The sequence below is a fragment of the Odocoileus virginianus genome, chromosome 28 (genome assembly GCF_023699985.2).
Source record: "Odocoileus virginianus isolate 20LAN1187 ecotype Illinois chromosome 28, Ovbor_1.2, whole genome shotgun sequence".
Classification (NCBI taxonomy): domain Eukaryota; kingdom Metazoa; phylum Chordata; class Mammalia; order Artiodactyla; family Cervidae; genus Odocoileus; species Odocoileus virginianus.
This window is the reverse complement of record NC_069701.1, coordinates 22075046-22092789: the sequence shown is the minus strand read 5'-3', so window position 1 is coordinate 22092789 and position 17744 is coordinate 22075046. Positions and strand designations below refer to the sequence as shown.

The following is a 17744-nucleotide window of genomic DNA, read 5'->3' as shown; positions in this document are numbered from 1 at the left end:
TCTGTATTTCTTTCATTGCCATTGTGTATACTTACATTTAAATAGTAAGTCCAGTAGGCTCCCCTAAAAGAATATAACCTGAGGAAAGTTTGTGAAAGCAACATTTCAAAGAAAAAGTAGTCATTCTCAGTTACAAGAATTTTTTTTTTTAACTCTACTAATCATTAGCCTCTGATTGTATTACTGATGAATAGAAGCCAGAAGCTGTGGGGCAGAGTATTGGGATAGAAGCTAGTCAGAAAAAAAGATAACTAGGGACCTCTGTATCAGTATCAAACATGTTGATAATTATATTAAATATAAATGGTCTGTACATCTAAAAGATAAAATTTCATTCAGCGCTAAGAAGAAATGAGCTATCAACCTGTGAAAAAACATGGAGGAATCTTAAACACATATTACTGAGTGAAAGAAGCCAGCCATTTAAAGAAATAATACCAACTCTACACAGTCTCTTCCAGAAAATAGAAAAGAACTGATTTTATGAGGACAGTATTTCTTTGATATCAAAAATTAGACAAAGATAGTACAAGAACATTAAACTATAGACCAGTGTCCCTCAGGAATAAATCCTCAACAAAATAGTAGCAAATTAAATCCAGTGATGTGTAAAAAGAAAATACACTGTAACCAAATGGGTTTTATTCCAAGAATGCAAGGCTGAGTCAGTATTTTAAAATCATGTAATGTAGTCCATCATGCCACAGTCTAAAGAAGAAAAACTACATGATTATATCAGTGGATGCAGAAAAAAAAGTTGGACAAAATGTAATATCAATTCATGACAAATACAGCAAACTAGAAATAAAAGAGGGCTTCATCATCCTGACAAAAGGCATCCATATAGTATATAGCTAGCATCATGCTGAATAAAGAAAGACTAAATTTGAGATAAGGAAACGGTGTCTACCTGCACCACTCCTACACTCTTGTGGTTTTTTTTTTTTTTAGAATTTATTTTAATTGGAGGATAATTACTGTACAGTATTGTGATGTTTTTTCCATTTATCAGTATGAATTGGCCATAGGTATACATGTGTCTCCTCCATCCTGAACCCCCCCATCTACCTCCTACCCTATCCCCCTCTAGGTTGTCACAGAGCACCAGTTTTGGGTGCCCTGCCTCTTGCATCAAGCTTGCACTGGCCATCTCTTTTACATATAACAATGTATATGTCTGAATGCTATTCTCTCAAATCATCCCACCTTCTCCTTTTCCCACGGAGTCCAAAAGTCTGTTCTTTACACCTGGGTCTCCTTTGCTGCCCTTTATGTAGGATCGTTGGTACCATCTTTCTAGATTCCATATATGTGCATTAATATGTGGTATTTGTCTTTCTCTTTCTGACTTCACTCTGTATAATAGGCTCTAGGTTCATCCACCTCATTAGAACTGACTCAAATGTGTTCCTTTTTATAGCTGAGTAATATTCCATTGTGTATGTGTACCACAGCTTCGTTCTCCATTCATCTGCTGATGGACATCTAGGTTGCTTCCACATCCTAGCTATTGTAAATAGTGCAGCATTGAACATTCAGGTACATGTGTCTTTTTCAGTTGTGGTTTCCTCAGTGTATGCCCAGTAGTGGGATTGCTGGGTCGTGTGGTAGTTTTATTCCTAGTTTTTTAAGGAACCTCTGTATTGTTCTCCATAGTGGTTGTATCAGTTTGCATTCCCACCAACAGTGTAAAAAGGTTCCCTTTTCTCCACACCCTCTCCAACATTTGTTACTTGTAGACTTTTTGATGATGCCCTTTCTGACTGGTGTGAGATGATACCTCATTGTGGTTTTGATTTGCATTTCTCTAATAATCAGTGATGTTGACCATCTTTTCATTTGTTTATTAGCCTAAACAAAAATTAGACAAAGATGGTACAAGAAAATGAAACTACAGACCAATGTCCCTCGCAAATAAATCCTCAACAAAATAGTAGCAAATTGAATTCAGTGATGTGTAAAAAGAAAATACACTGTGACCACAGTGTATGTCTTCTTTGCACTCCTGCAATCTTATGCTGGAAGTCTTAGTACAGTAAAAAATGAAAAAGACTTAACCATTGGGAAGGAAGGAATAAATCTGTTATTATTCATAGATAATGTATACATAGAAAACTCTAGGAAACCTACCAAAAAAAAAAAAAACAGAGCTAGTAAGTGGATTTAGCAAGGAAGAAATTAACATGCTGATTCTAAAATTTATATACAAATGACCTAGACTATTGTAGCCAAACAATTTTAAGAACCATATTGTACTTCTTACACTATGTAAATTCTAAACTTAAAAATTATATTCATACAAGCAGTATAGTATTGACAAATAACAGATGGATATATTAAAAAAACAGATGGATATATAGATTAATATACCAATAGAAAATCCAGAAATAGCCTCATTTTTGCATAGTCAGTTAAGTTTTTTCAAAGGGCCAGTATAAATTTAATTGGAAAGGGATAGTCTTCTCAGAAAATTGTGTTAGAACAACTGAATATTCATAACGGAAAATAATGACTCTTCTTATCTGACACCAAATGTATAAAAACTGACTTTAAATGGATAATAGACCTAAATATAAAAGCTTAAAACTGAAATTTCTAGATGATAACATAAGAGAGCATCTTGATACTTGAGGTAGGTAAAAGTTTACAAAAGTGAAATATTAAGTAAAACTCATTGAACTGCAATTTTACATGTTATAGTTTTATTATATATAAACTACACCTTAATAAAGTTAAGGCAAGGGTGGGATGATTTGAGAGAATAGCATTGAAACATGTTTGTTATCATATGTGAAATAGATAGCCAGTCCAGGTTGGATGCATGAGACAAGGTGTTCAGGGCTGGTGCACTGGGATGACCCAGAGGGATGGGATGGGGAGGGAGGTGGGAGGGGGGTTCAGGATGGGGAACACATGTACACCCATTGCTGATTCATGTCAATGTATGGCAAAAGCCACTACAATATTGTAAAGTAATTAGCCTCCAATTAAAATAATTAACTTAAAATTTAAAAAAATACTAACCCTTACTGGACCATAAGTATATCCAGGATAAAATCCAGATTCTTTACCATGACCCTTTACAGTCTGACCATTTTTCATCATTTCCAGCCCTGACCTGTCAGAACCCCACAGAAGTGCATCATATGCTCCAGCTGTACTGCTCATTTTTAGCTAACTTTCCTATCATTTTTTCCTCCTTGCCTTTATCTGAGATACTGTTTTACCTAGGAAACTACTTTGACCTCTTTCACTTGATGAATTACACTTTTCCCTTTATAACCCAGCTTATTTCTGTACATCTTTCCTCATTGTCCATAGAAAGTTAACTGTTCTGTTTTTTTTTTTTTTCCCAAATCAATTCACACATATATACCAGTGTGCTCTGATAAGGGGTTCTCATAGAAGATGAGTTATTTGCCTCTCATTTCTTTTTTATCTGGTGCAGTATTTGGCATGTCATAAATACCCTCCTGAATGAATGAACAAGTACAGCAGTGTGCATTGTCATTGAAATATAACTTCCTTTCATCACCGTGGGTGACACATGCCAAGGGCATTTATCTAGTTGCTGTATTTGGTTGCCCCATTTTGTCAACTCTGATGTTCTCTGAAATTTTGGCATGGCTGAGGGGGGTACTCTATTGTTGAGTCAAAAAATAGCTTGAATCAAAAACTACTTTTTGACTCAATATGGTGTACAATTTTTAGATAAAATTAAATAAAGCCAAGCGTCTAATCATGACAGTTTGATGTGTGCGTAAAGTTTATTTTACTGTCCAGATAGTAATGTGACAAGAATTTTTTTTTAAACAAATAAAACACTGTGAACATACCTATACAGTTATTCCACCCAGCTTATATGTGTGTGTGTGTGTGTGTGTGTGTGTGTGTGTGTGTGTACATGTTAATATTGTGAATGATGATAAGTGTTTTGTTCGTAATGGTAAATCTACCATTGGACTTCCCTGGCAGCTCAGTGGTAAAGAATCTACCTGACAATGCAGAAGGCATGGGTTTGATCCCTGTGTCAGGAAGATCCCCTAGAAAAGGAAATAGCAACCCACTCCAGTATTCTTGCCTGGGAAATCCCCTGCACAGTGCCGCCTGGCAGGCTGTAGTCTGTGGGGTCACAAAAGAGTTGAACACAACTTACCTACTAAACAACAACAAAATCTACCATTGGGGCCAGACAGGATATTTGGAAAGCAAAAAAAAAGACAGTGTGAATAGGAAATTTCTCAGACTCGGAATTTTAAATTTGACCAAAAGCACAAGGTAACTATAAGATGATGAACCTAATGCGTTCTTGCTTTGGTTTGGGGTTTTGTTTGTTATTGTTATTGTTATTTTCACAACATAGTTCCAACAGTAGTTTCCAAAGAAATACTCTAAAACGTTTGATCACTTCCAGCATTGTGGGAATTGGAGACCAGCCTCCCAGAATGAATACTTTTAAAGGATTTAAAGGTCACTACTAAAGTTTAAATTCAGGGTGGTCCCCCCTCTTTTTCTTTTAAAAATAATGTGCAGTTTTATTGTACAAACTTACGTGACAGTATTTATTTTAAAGATCCAGATTTTTTCTTGTGGTTTCCTTTTGAAAAATATTATTAAAATCATACCATTTAGTTCTCTGTATATATTATTAGTAAGCTTTTATGTAATGGAGAATCCTTTTTTTTTTTTTCCGTTTTTTTTTTTTTAACTCTAAGCTTTGATAGTGATAATACTGAATTTTATTTATCCCCCCCTTGTGAGGAATGAGATTTTATTGCTCTGGAAGAAACTAATTTGAAAAAACCACTAGGACAGAATTGAAATGAAATCAATTTTGTTCTTGATTGAACTGCAGTGCTGCTTTGTGGTGTACTAATAGCCGTCTGCTGATGATAAAAATAAGGTGTATAGCTTGGCTGCATAGAGACTGTCCTTTGCAACTCTCACCAGTTTACACACTCAACTACATCAGTCATTTTATATCTATTTGACACTGATTAATTACTCCTATCTCTACTGGCATTATAGCCGTTTCCTTTGGCACTTTAGCCAGGCTTGAACAATTGAAGTGGGTGCAGCAGTGTGAACTGTGTATTATTACTGTGACCCTTCATGCCGTATAATTAACTTAAATTTAAGTACTGTTTTGCATTTCCATTTTGAAATTAAGGTTACAAAATAACTATTACAAATATAGTTATTTTGCTTGTATTTTGTTTTAAAACTTGAAAATTATAATATCAGCTTATAAGACAGTGTTAAGACCTTTTAATTACTCAAACATTTTATTTCATATTGATGCTGAAAATTTTTCTTCTGTGAAAATTTAACAAAATTATCTGCTACTCGTGCATCTTGAGCTGTATTTTAAGTTAAAGAATATATAAACCTCTTAAATACTTTCTTCTTTTTTAATATATTTTTTAACTTGAAATGCAGTATTTGATAACCTGCTTTATAGGCACCAGGGAACATTTCCATTTTGACCCTACACTAAGGATCAAATAGGACATTTATAAACAAGCCAACTTAACATTTTTAACATGTCTAAAGCCACAAGGAGATCCAACCAGTCCATCCTAAAGGAGATCAGTCTTGGGTGTTCATTGGAAGGACTGATGTTGAAGCTGAAACTCCAGTACTTTGGCCACCTCATGCAAAGAGTTGACTCATTGGAAAAGACCCTGATGCTGGGAGGGATTGGGGGCAGGAGGAGAAGGGGAAGACAGAGGATGAGATGGCTGGATGGCATCACCGACTCGATGGACATGAGTTTGAGGTAAACTCTGGGAGTTGGTGATGGACAGGGAGGCCTGGCGTGCTGCAGTTCATGGGGTCGCAAAGAGTTGGACATGACTGAGTGACTGAACTGAACTGAAAGCCGCTTAAAGAGCAACTACCCTTGGGGCACATCAACAAGAAAATCACTGAGTTAAATAAAATGCTCAAATTTTTTTAGATGGTGGTTAAACATTTGAAATAATAGCATCACTACTGATAATCACCAAAAGTGCAAATCAGAGCCACTACTGATAATCACCAAAAGTGCAAATCAGAGCATTCAGATACTGGTGGGTGGTTGTTACCGTTTTCTTTCATTCTTTTTCTGTTGTTGCTTGAATTCTAATAACATCCAAATTTTGGTGAAGATGGCTGGAGTGTAAAATGGAACACATTTTATGCCTTTTTAAAGTATCTTGCTTTATAGAATTTGTTTCATTTTTTTGTTTGTTTCATTTCATTTTTGTATAAACAAATCATCAACCTTTTCCTTCTGGATTCTAACTCTTTTTTCATAATAAGAAATATTGTGTTACTATATTTATACATTTCTGTTGACTCCTTTCTTTCCTCAGTAATGTAAAATGCCCCAATTACAATGTACTGAATCTCTATAATGAATCTTTATTCCATTTATCTATGAATTTACTCCTAAGCCATCACATTTTTAAAAACACTTTATTCTATATTTACATACAGTAAAATTTTACACATTTTATTTATGCAGTTTAATAAATTTTGGCAAATGTATGTTCCACCCTAGTCAAGATATAGAATATTTACATCACCCTAAAAAGTTTCCTTGTTGATCCCTTATGCAGTTTGTCATCCCCATCTTCAGTTTTCAGACTGGACAACCATTGATCTGCTCTCTGTCACTGTGTATTATATTACTATTAATAATACTAAGGCATTAGTATTCTTTTAGAATTTTATATCAGAGTTGTTATACAGAACATACTCCAGCTTCTTTGCTTTTAGCATATTTTAAAGTGTGTCTGTGGGGACTTCCCTGATGGTCCAATGGCTAAAACTCCTCCAGGCTCCCAGTGCAGGGGACCCAGGTTCGATCCCTGACCAGGGAACTAGATCCCGCTTGCTGCAAGTGAAAGTTCACATGCTGTAACTAAAAAAGCCCACATGCTGCAACTAAAGACCCTGCACTGTTAAATAAATTATGCTGTAACTAAAAAAGCCCACATGCTGCAACTAAAGACCCTGCACCGTTAAATAAATAAGTATTAAAAAAAAAAAAGTGTATCTGTGAATCAGTAATTTGCTCCTTTTTATCGCGAAATAATGTTTCTTTGTGTGGACTTACTGTAATGTACATATGCTTTCACTTGCTGATAGACTTTTGGATTGTTTTCAGTTAGGCGCCATTGTGGATAAAATTAATATGAACATTCTTGTATAAGTTTTTGTGTGAGCATGTGTTTTCGTTTCTCCTAGGCAGATACCTAGGAGTGGAATTATTCGGTCTTATGGTAAATAAATACTTAACTTCGTAAGATGCTGGCAAACTTTTTCACAGTGACTGTACTATTCAAGGTTCCTACACTGTTGTGGGTTTGTTTGCTCCACATCTTTGCCAACACTTAATACAAAAGGGGAATCGTTTTAATATGTCATTCTAAGTGTATGTAGTGACAGCTGTGTTTTTAATTTGTGTTAACTCATGACTAATGATGTTGAGCATCTTTTCATATGTTTATTGGTCATTTGTATGTCGTCTTTGGTGAGGTTTCTTTTAAGATATTTTGCTCAATTTTTGGTTGGGTTGTCATCTTACTGGGTTATAAGAATCTTTATAAGGTACAAGTTGTTTGTCAGATATATGCATTGCTGATATTTTTATCTCAATCCTAGTTTGCCCTTTCATTTTCTTAAGGTCTTTTGAACTTTGTGTTATTGTGGCCTAAGTAAAGAAATCTTTGCTACTCTAAAATCACAGCTTTTCCTATACAGTTGTTCTGAAAGCTTTATATTTTTGCCTGTACATTTAGGATTATAAACTATTTCATGTTGATTTTAAAAGTAATATTCATCTTTTTCCAAATTTATATTAGGTTGTTTCACCATCATTTCTTGAAAAGACTTCTTTTCCCATTTAATTACCTTGGCTCTTCTGTCAAAAATTAATTAACCATGTATGCATGTCTGTTTCTGAACTTTGTTTCCTTGATCTGTGTGTCTTTTCTTACACCAGTAAGACACTGTAAGATGATATAAATCCTCCTGCTTTATTCTTTTCTCTCACTATTCTGGACTCTTTAAAATTTGCATACGCATTTTAAAGTCAACTTAAATTCTGCCCAAATAACAGTCCTGCTGGGATTTTGATTGAGACCGTGTTGAATCTATAGATTACTTTGGGGAGAATTAACATCTTAAAACAGTATTGTCATACACAAAATGTCTCATTTACGTAGATCATCTTTATAATTTGATATAACTAAATGATGCATATATGTTGTTACATTTATCTCAAGAATTGTATGCTTTTTCAGTGCTATTATAAATGCTACCGTTATTTATTTCAGTTTCTAATTCTTCATTGCTCATGTATAGCAATGGGGGATTAATTTTTGATATTAATCTTATGTCCTGAGATTGCTAAACCTTTTTAGAGTTTTAGTAGCTGTTTTTTGTTTTTTGTTTGTTTGTTTGTTTTTGCATAGTGCTTAAGAATTTTCTATGTGTAAGACCATATGGTCTGCAAATAAAGACCATTTTACCATTTTTTTCCCCAATCTGTATTTTTTTTTCTTCCTCTGCATCTTAATTCCCTGACTAGGACATCCGACAGAATACTAATTAGAGGCAGTCAGAATTAGATCCTTACTTCAGTCCCAGTCTTAGGAAGAAACCATTCAGTTTTTCACAGTTAATGATGTTATCTTTAGTTCCTCATCGATTTTCTCTATCAGGTTAAAGAAGTTTCCTTCTATCCCTAGCTTGCTGAAAGTTGTTAGAAATTAACTTTGTTAGAGGCTTTTTCTACATTTGTGTGACGCAGTCATATTTTTTCTCTTGTTCAAAGAATTTTTGAATCTTTGTTCATGAGGGATATATATCTCTGTCGTTTTCTTCAAATAACTTTATCTAATTTTGGTATAAGGATAATGCTGCCCTCAAAAGATGAATTGGGGAGTATTCCTTCCTCTGTTTTTTATACATTTGTTATTATTTTTCCTTAAATGTTGGATACAGTTCCCCCAGTGAAGACCTTTGTGTCTGTCTTCTTTGTTTTCTAATATAAGCATTTAAAGTTAACAATTTTTCATCTAAGCAGTGTTGTAGTTATAAGCCATCTATTTTTATATGTTGGTTTCATAATCATTCAGATCAAAATGTCATCTAATTTTCTTCTTGATTTTTATTTTGATTTGTGAAATTTTTTTTTTTTTTTCACCACATGGCATCCCATGTAGTAGAAGCACGGAGTCTTACCCACTGGAACACCAGGGAAGTCCCTGATTTGTGGAATATTTAGAAATCTGTTGTTTAATTTCTAAATATTTGGGGATTTACTGATTTTCAGTATCATTCTGTTTTGGTCAGAACATATTCTATATGATGTCTGTATGTTTAAATGTATTAAGATTTGTATCTATTAAATAAGTTTTCAAAAGGAGAAAACATCTTTTATTTACCAAATACTTAACTGTAGTCTAGCACTGTTTATTCCTTTGTGTAGATTCAGGTGTCTTTTTGGTGTTGTTTTCCTCCTGTTTAAAGAACTTCCTTTAACATTTCTTATAGTGCAGGCCTCCTGGAGAAAAATGCTTTTGTTTCTTTGAAAAAAAAATAACTTGTTCTTATTTTTCATTTTCTTAAGGATTTTTGCTGGATATCAAATTCTTAATAGGTTTTCTTTCATCACTGCAAAAATATGTCTATCTGATGAAAATTTTGAGGTTGCTCTTTTCTCTCTTCTTTTATATGTAATAAGTCTTCTTTTTCCCCCTCTGAAAGTTTTAAAGATTATTGTTTTTATCACTGGTTTTCAGGAAGTTAATTAAGATATGCCTAAATGTGTTTTTTTTATTGCTGTAACTTTTTTTCCCTGCTTATAAGCCTCAATTTGCAGCTATTTAAAAATCTAGACATTTTAAATGAATGTCAGACACTAGAAATTTTGTTTTGCTGAATGTTTGGATTTTGGTTAGTTTCTTTTAAAAGCGTTGAAGTTTGCTTAGGCAGACAGTTATTTAAAGATTACCTTGATCTTTACAAAAAACGTTTTAAAGCTTTGTTAGGTAGGACTGGTGTTGACTTTACTCTTAGGGTAGTTTAACGCTAAAATGTAACCTGGAGTCTCTAGTGAATCATCCTGAGTGTTCAGCAGTCTTCTTCTGTCCTGGCTGCTGTAGTCCTCAGATAGTTTATCCCTTTGTTTTTCATTCACTCAGTCATGTCCGACTCTTTGCGACTCCGTGTACGGCAGCTCACCATGCTTCCCTAACCTTTGTTATCTCCTGAAGTTTGCTCAAACTCGTACCCATTGAGTCGGTGATGCCATCCAACCATCTCATCCTCTATCGCCCCCTTCTCCTGCTATCAGTCTTTCCCAGCATCAGGGTCTTTTCTAGTGAGTCAGCTCTTCATATCAAGTGGCCAAAGTGTTGGAGCTTCAGCATCAGTCCTTCCAATCAGTATTCAGAATTAATTTCCTTTAGGATTGACTGGTTTGTTCTCCTTGCAGTCCAAGGGACTCTCAAGAGTCTTCTCCAGCACCACAATTCAAAAGCAATTCTTCAACACTAAGCCTTTATGGTCCAACTCTCACATCTGTTCATGACTGCTGGAAAAACCATAGCTTTGACTATAGGAACTTTTGACAGCAAAGTAATATCTCTGCTTTTTAATATGCTGTCTAAGTTTGTTATAGCTTTTCTTTCAAGGAGCAAGTATCTTTTAATTTCATGGCTGCAGTCACCATCCACAGTGATTTTGGAGCCCCCAAAAAAATCTGACACTGCTTCCATTCTTTGCCCATCTATTTGACATGAAGTGATGGGACCAGATGCCATGATCTTCATTTTTTGAAAGTTGAGTTTTAAGGCAGCTTTTTCACTCTCTTCTTTCACTTTCATCAAGAGGCTCTTTAATTCCTCTTTGCTTTCTGCCATAAGGGTGATGTCATCTGCATATCTAAGGTTGTTGATATTTCTCCTGGCAATCTTTGCCAACTTGTGCTTCATCCAGCCCTGCATTTCACATGATGTACTCTGCAAGTAAGTGAAATAAGTGACAATATATAGCCTTGACGTACTCCTTTCCCAATTTTGAACCCCATTGTTCCGTATCTGATTCTAACTATTGCTTCTTGACCTATATACAGGTTTCTCAGGAGGCAGTTAAGGTGGTGTGGTATTCCTATCTCTTTAAGAATTTCCAGTTTATGACTGTGATCCACACAGTCAAAGGCTTTAGCCTAGTCAATAAGGCAGAAGTAGATACTTTTCTGGAATTCTCTTGGTTTTTCTGTGACCCAGTGGATGTTGGCAATTTGATCTGTGGTTCCTCTGCCTTTTCTAAATCCAGCTTGTACATCTGGATAGTACTCAGTTCACGTACTGTTGAAGCTTAGCTTGAAGGATTTTGAGCATTACCTTGCTAGCATGTGAATTAATTCTTGTGAAACCTTGCCTTTTACTGCCTTCCAAACATCCCCAGTCCTCTGTGTCAGCATACCCTATTAGACCTGTTGCATAATTGTCACTACTGCTGTTTTCTTTGCCCTGAACTGTGAATGCTTTGAGTTCAGGGACCATGTCTTTTTTATATATGCCCAGGATGTACCGCAGTGCCTCATATTGAGGATTCCAATAAACAGTCCCCAACCCTGCAGTGACCACTGTAGTTATGCTTCTTCACAAGCGTTTGACACCCATGCTGGCTAAGTTAGGTCTGCTTACTTCAAAAATTAAACATAAAATTGTCCTGAAAATCTTTAAGTTAAAAAAAAAGTGAAACATCTCACAGCAAAAAATGAGAAGTACCAATACTAAGTGTACCATGTTGCTTTTCTGCTACACTGTATTCCTTGAATTCTGAAACACAATTTTTGCCTTTCTTCTATAGGTGAAGCCTTGAAGGGAAAGATCACAGTGCACAAGAATAAGAAAGATCCACGTTCTCTCATTGTGACCCTCACATTGAACAATACAACTCAAACTTATGGTCTCCAGTAAAAAGGCTACAAAAGCGCCAACTAATTTGCAGCTTTTATGGTCGGGAAAGGTTGGGCAGTGGTGGAGGAAGCTTATGTGAATACATGGATGTTGAATCTTTGAATCTGATAATTCAGCTATGGAGGGAATGATCCTCGTGATCCACCTCTGTAATCACATTTTTGAAAGTCTGGTCAAGGAGATTTAACAAAATGTAATCCCTGTGTTGGGTTCAGCTGTACTGAAAGTCATCAGATTGGCCTAAATTTGGAACAGAGTATAATGTTTTGTTGTTTTTAATAATTTCTTACTATAAATTTTAACCACTAGTAATTGATTGTTATTTGGATAATGTTTTATGAAACTAGTAACTGTACACAAGGTATTACGCATTTTGTTGAAAATTTCCTTTTTGAGAAATAGTTTTAATTGTATCTGCTAGAATATCAGGATATTACAGAGCAAGTGTAAGGGACTAAATGTGGAAGAGACCATATAAACTGTATTTGAAGACAGCTTAGTTGATTGTTGTATAATTCTGTTGTCATTTTTTAGCTTCTTCTCTCTTTGCAAATATTCTTCAGTCATATAGTTTTCTACTACGGCCCAGGACATCTAGTTTCAATACATTTGCCCTAGATTTCAAAAAAGTTTTTAAAGATTGGGATAAATATGTATTTATTTACTAATACTTTTTTCAAACTAGATTTATGTACAAAGTTAAACATGTAACTGTTAATATACTTTTATCACTCTATGCATTTGTGTCATTTACAATTATTGATCCAGTTTGAAATGCAGAAAACATTCAAATAAACGTATACAACAACCATTAGTATTATAAAGTGACATTTCCACATACCAAAGCCTTGTACAAAATTAGAAGCGTTTAAAACAAGTCTTAGCAAAGCTATCATTTTTAAGAAAATAGGACTTTTAAGGAGAGGTGGATCACATGGTTCATTTCCATTCATCAGCTGGTTCATTTTCACAAGACTCACACAAAGCAGCATAGCATTGTGTTGGGAAGCATGCATTCTGGAGCCAGTTCAAGCCTTGGCTGCAGCTCTTATTGCTGTGTGATCATAGGTTCCTTAACCTCTGTCTTCCTCCATAAATGTGCCAATTCATCAGCTGATACATTTCAACTGATACAGTTCAACAACTTGTATGTGCCTGGCACATAGAAAACACTTAGTCCATGCTCAGTGATATCATCATCTTCATACAGTCAAGGACCCCTTCCAAAGACTGTAGTGGCATCTACATTAGATCAGTTTGAGAATTGTCAGCCTTACAAGATACTACCATAGTGTGTGAGTGAGTGGGAAGATTACCAGAGAATTTAATGTTTATTTAGCAAAAAAATGCATCAGGAAGAAACTGCCTTTGGTCTTCAGTAGAAAACTGGACTTCCAGCAATAGGAAAAATAGCCCCTTCAAGCGATGGTATTTCAAACCTTAATGTAAGTCTTCCTTCTTCGTAAGCATGGTTTCTTTTTTCACTGAGCCAAACTAGTCAGCTGGTTTTCACCATGGATTTTGGATTCTGGCCACTACTGGAAATGTGTACTGCTGCTAATACAGCTCAAAATACTTTACATTTCTGTCTAGGGTGCTTCATGTAGCAGTTTGAGTAATGGGATGATGGATCAAAAGTAAGATTTACCGTTAATTTAAAAAATTTTTAATTACGTATAATTGCTTTACAACGTTGTGTTAGTTAGTTTCTGCTGTACAAGAATGTGAATCGGCTCTCTATATCTATCTTCTCCCTCCTGAACCTCCGTTCCACCCCCCCTGTGCCCCTCCTCTGGGTCATCACAGAGCACCGAGCTGAGCACCTGGTACTTAGACAGGAGCTTCCCACTAGCTGTCTAGTGGTCGTATATATATGTCAGATTTACCATATACAAAATTTACCATTTAATTTTTAAAGTAACCGAAAAACATGTAATCATTTTGTTTGTTTTTCTTTCTTACAAGTGTAAAACAAGTATTTTTTGCTATTTAAAAAAGTATTTCTCAAAAATGATTTCTCATTAAAAGTCTTGTTTGATTTTCAGGGGATTTTCAGCCTGTGTCTCTTTTGATATTCTCCTCCTGGTTAGCCTCCCCAGGCTGGAACATCCTAATTTGTATACCTGAACATTTTCTGAGATGTGAGAGTCTGAATATTAGCTCGTTGGTTAGAATTTCAGCCATTAAACTGCTATAGAAAATAAGTACTTCATAGCTCTTTATAGTGATAAATACAGCATTCTCTCCTGCTGTGGCAGATGGACACTTAGGGATAGCAGTTTGCTCTGTCCCAAGAATCTTATTTCCATTAAGAAAATACATTTTCCTCCTATTTTCCTTTGTGAAAACTAATGTTATCAAGTGTGAGGTTTGTCCAAGGTTAATAGTCATCTCTTGTTTGGTAGAGCAGTATTTTCTAAACAGCGCTTTGGAAGACGTGTTCCAAGAAAACAGCTGCAAGTGTACGGCATTGCATAGACAAGGTGGTCCAGTGAGTAGCCTTAAATGCTGGGAACACACTTCAGCGTGAATCAGGGAGCTGTCAGATAACTTGGCAATAATTCCTCTTTGTGGAGGTGGATAAGTAATACTGGCTCTCTCAAGTTTTTTTCTTTCTTATCACTTAATCTAGATTATAGTCTGGTTCACCTGTGTCTTTCAGCTTTCTGCCCCATCACTTCTTAGAATGGAATATTTAGAATGTATTGTGTGACCTTATGGATTTGAGATCACGCGTACTAGTCTCACTGATCATGCTATCAAGCAGAGGAAGTAGGGTGACAGTGCTGCCAAGAGCATTCCGCAGGAAAAACTAAAGCAGGATTGGGGCACTGCTTAGCTTCTGCTGGCCATATATTAAGCTGCTGAACCCTAGCAAATCTAAACATCCAGGTATTCAGACTTTTTCTGTGTAGTGAAATATCTCAAAATGCATGTCTCTTATGCAGTTACTATCATGGAGTTTCAGCCTGTTACGAAAGGCTAGGTAAGTAAGATAGAGCTGAAGTCAAGTGTTGTCTACTATTAGATTGGGGAACTACTGGCCAGAGCCAACTCCACCACGGTGCTCATTTCGGTAAATAAAATTTTACTGAACCTGATATAGGCAATATTTTAGAAATCATATTTCTTCACATGACTCACTAACAGCTATGGCAGAGAAGATACAATAAGTTATAGCTTATAAGGACTATTTCTTAAAATACGGAGACCTTCCATTTATGAAGACATCGAGGATTGACCAAGACGTACGTACCTAAAATTACAGTATTAATATTTATGAGACTGATGTCTTAAAAGACTAGAGAAATGGGCAAATTTTCACAGAGATGGTTGAATCTTACCCACAAGCTGCAAGCAGAGGCAGCTAATGAATGACTTCTGAGCCTAAAAGAATTTGCATGCAGCTCATTAACCTCTGGGTTTTTAAGAGACGTAGGGCCCAAAACTATCAACCTTAGGAAAGACAGTTGGGGGAATAGCCTTATATCAGTGCTTTTTAACATGCCCTCAGGGCTCCTCCATGCCTTGCTTGCTTGCTTTTAGCCTAAGATGTGGCGTTGCTACTAAGGTACTGGGCATCCTGGGAAGGTATGTGAAGTCCCTTCCCAGCCATCAGATAAGGCCAGGTTGCATTTTTTTTTTATTAAGATGTGTTCATTTATATTTATTTTTGATTGCACTGGGTCTTCGTTGCTGTTCATGGGCCTTCTCTAGTTTCAGCGCGCGGGGGCTGCTCTTTGTTGTGGAGTGCAGGCTTCTCTTGTGGACTGCAGGCTGTAGGTGCGCCGGCTTCAGTACTTGCAGTGTGCATGCTCAGTAGTTGGGGCACACGGACTTAGTTGCTCCTCAGCATGTGAAATCTTCTCGGACCAGGGATTGAGCCCATGTCCCTGTGTTGGAAGGTGGATAATCACTGGGCCACCAGGGAAACCCAAAGCCGTGTTGCTTTTTGAGTATATGTGTTTTTAATGATCTTGTGTCTGTTTCCTTGCCGAAAGGGTAAACTTTTCCATGCAGAGTGATGAAATATATTTAAGATTCATTTACATCTAGAGTATGGTTAAATACATACATAAAGCTTGTCTATAACTGAGTTATTTAAAATTAAGGTAATCAACAGTAGTCTAAACCTCATTCTTCCAGCTCAAGTCCTTGTTTCTTATTTTACCAAGAAAATAAAGCCAGTCTGAGGAGAACTCAACAGGTTTCAGTACTATACTCCCCAACCAACCTTGATGTGCATGGACGGGTTTCGCACTGAGTGAACTTTGACCACTTCTGGCCAAGCCAGCTGCTCGCCCTGTGCCTCACAGCCCGCTCCGTCAGTCACTCAGATCCTCCTTCAACATGTCTCCTGTGTCACCAGCTTTTCCCTCTGCTGCTCCATGATCAGCATGAAAGTGAAAAGTGTTACTCAGTCTTGTCCAGCCCTTTGCAACCCCATGGATTGCAGCCCACCAGTATCCTCTGTCCATGGGACTTCCCAAGCAAGGATACTGGAATGGATTGCCATTCTCTTCTCCAAGGGGATCTTCCTGACCCAGAGATCGAACCCAGGTCTCCTGCCTTGCAGGCAGATTCTTTACTGTCTGAGCCTTTGTCCAGATATGACCAGCATTTAGAAAGAATATTGTTTCTCCTACAGTAAAAAAAAAAATTCAACTCCCACTCTACCTCCCGTTGTTGTCACAGTTCTACCTTCCCTTTACATTGAGACTACACAGAAAAGATCGTCAGTGTTCACTGTTTTCCGTCTTCCCGTTATTTTAAACAACTCTAAAGAGTTGGACCATATAGAAGTCTGAGCACTGAGGAATGGATGCTTTGGACTGTTGTGCTGGAGAAGACTCTTGAGAGTCTCTTGGACAGCAAGGAGATCAAACCAGCCAATCCTAAAGGAAATCAACCCTGAATATTCGTTGGAAGGTTTGATGTGGAAGCTTCAACACTTTGGCCACCTGATGTAAAGAACCAACTCATTGGAAAAGACCCTGCTGCTGGGAACGATTGAGGGCAGGAAGAGAAGGGGGCAACAGAGGATGAGATGGTGGAATGGCATCACCGACTCAATAGACTTTAGTCTGAGCAAGCTCCAGTAGATAGTGAAGGACAGGGAAGCCTGGCATGCTGCAGTTCATGGAGCTGCAGAGTCGAACATGACCTAGCAACTGAACAACAAATTGAGGTATATGTATGATAAAATGTACAAATTCCAAGTGTATGGAAAATGAGTTTTAATCAATGTATGCCTATAATCAGCACCCCTATTAATAGGTTAAAAATTTCCTAAGTACCAAAAAGTTGTTCCACTTTGCAGTCAACACTTGTCACTCCCCTCCCTAGGCAAATACTAATCTGATTTCTATCAATATAAATTTGTTTTGCCTGGTTTAGTACTTCCTATAGATGGAATCATGTAGTATGTACTTTCATTTCCAGCATAGTTTTTTTTTAGTTTCATCTACGTTGATGTGTGTCCATAGTATGTTTTTTTTATTACTGGATATTCTACTTTATAAATGGAATTCTGCTCTTTTGCTTATCCATTCATCTGTTGGCGAACACTTGGACTGTTTCCAGGTTGTAGGTGTTGTGAATAAAGCTGCTATGAACATTTGTGTGCAACTCTTTGCTTGAGCCCACCTTCACCAGGACTTTTGCCTCCACATCTCCCTTGAAACTACTCTTATCAAAAGCCACCAGTGAACTGCATGTTGCCAGTTCGATCCTGGTCACAGCTTGTGACCAGTTTTCAGCCCT

At 36.6% G+C, this 17744-nt stretch overlaps 1 protein-coding gene across 3 annotated transcripts in view; it reads left to right on the top strand.

The window, feature by feature from the left end:
* Positions 1 to 17744, top strand: part of PRMT3 (protein arginine methyltransferase 3) — a 159228-nt gene that overhangs the window by 110696 nt on the left and 30788 nt on the right. Inside the window, exon 16 of one of the 3 annotated variants that reach the window (XM_070457290.1) lies at positions 11872 to 17598. The exons of the other annotated variants lie outside the window; for them this stretch is intronic. Coding sequence (XP_070313391.1) covers positions 11872 to 11981 — 110 coding nt within the window. The 3' untranslated portion in view covers positions 11982 to 17598. Of the gene's footprint in view, positions 1 to 11871; positions 17599 to 17744 lie in introns of those variants that run through there. 3 annotated transcript variants of the gene reach the window in all.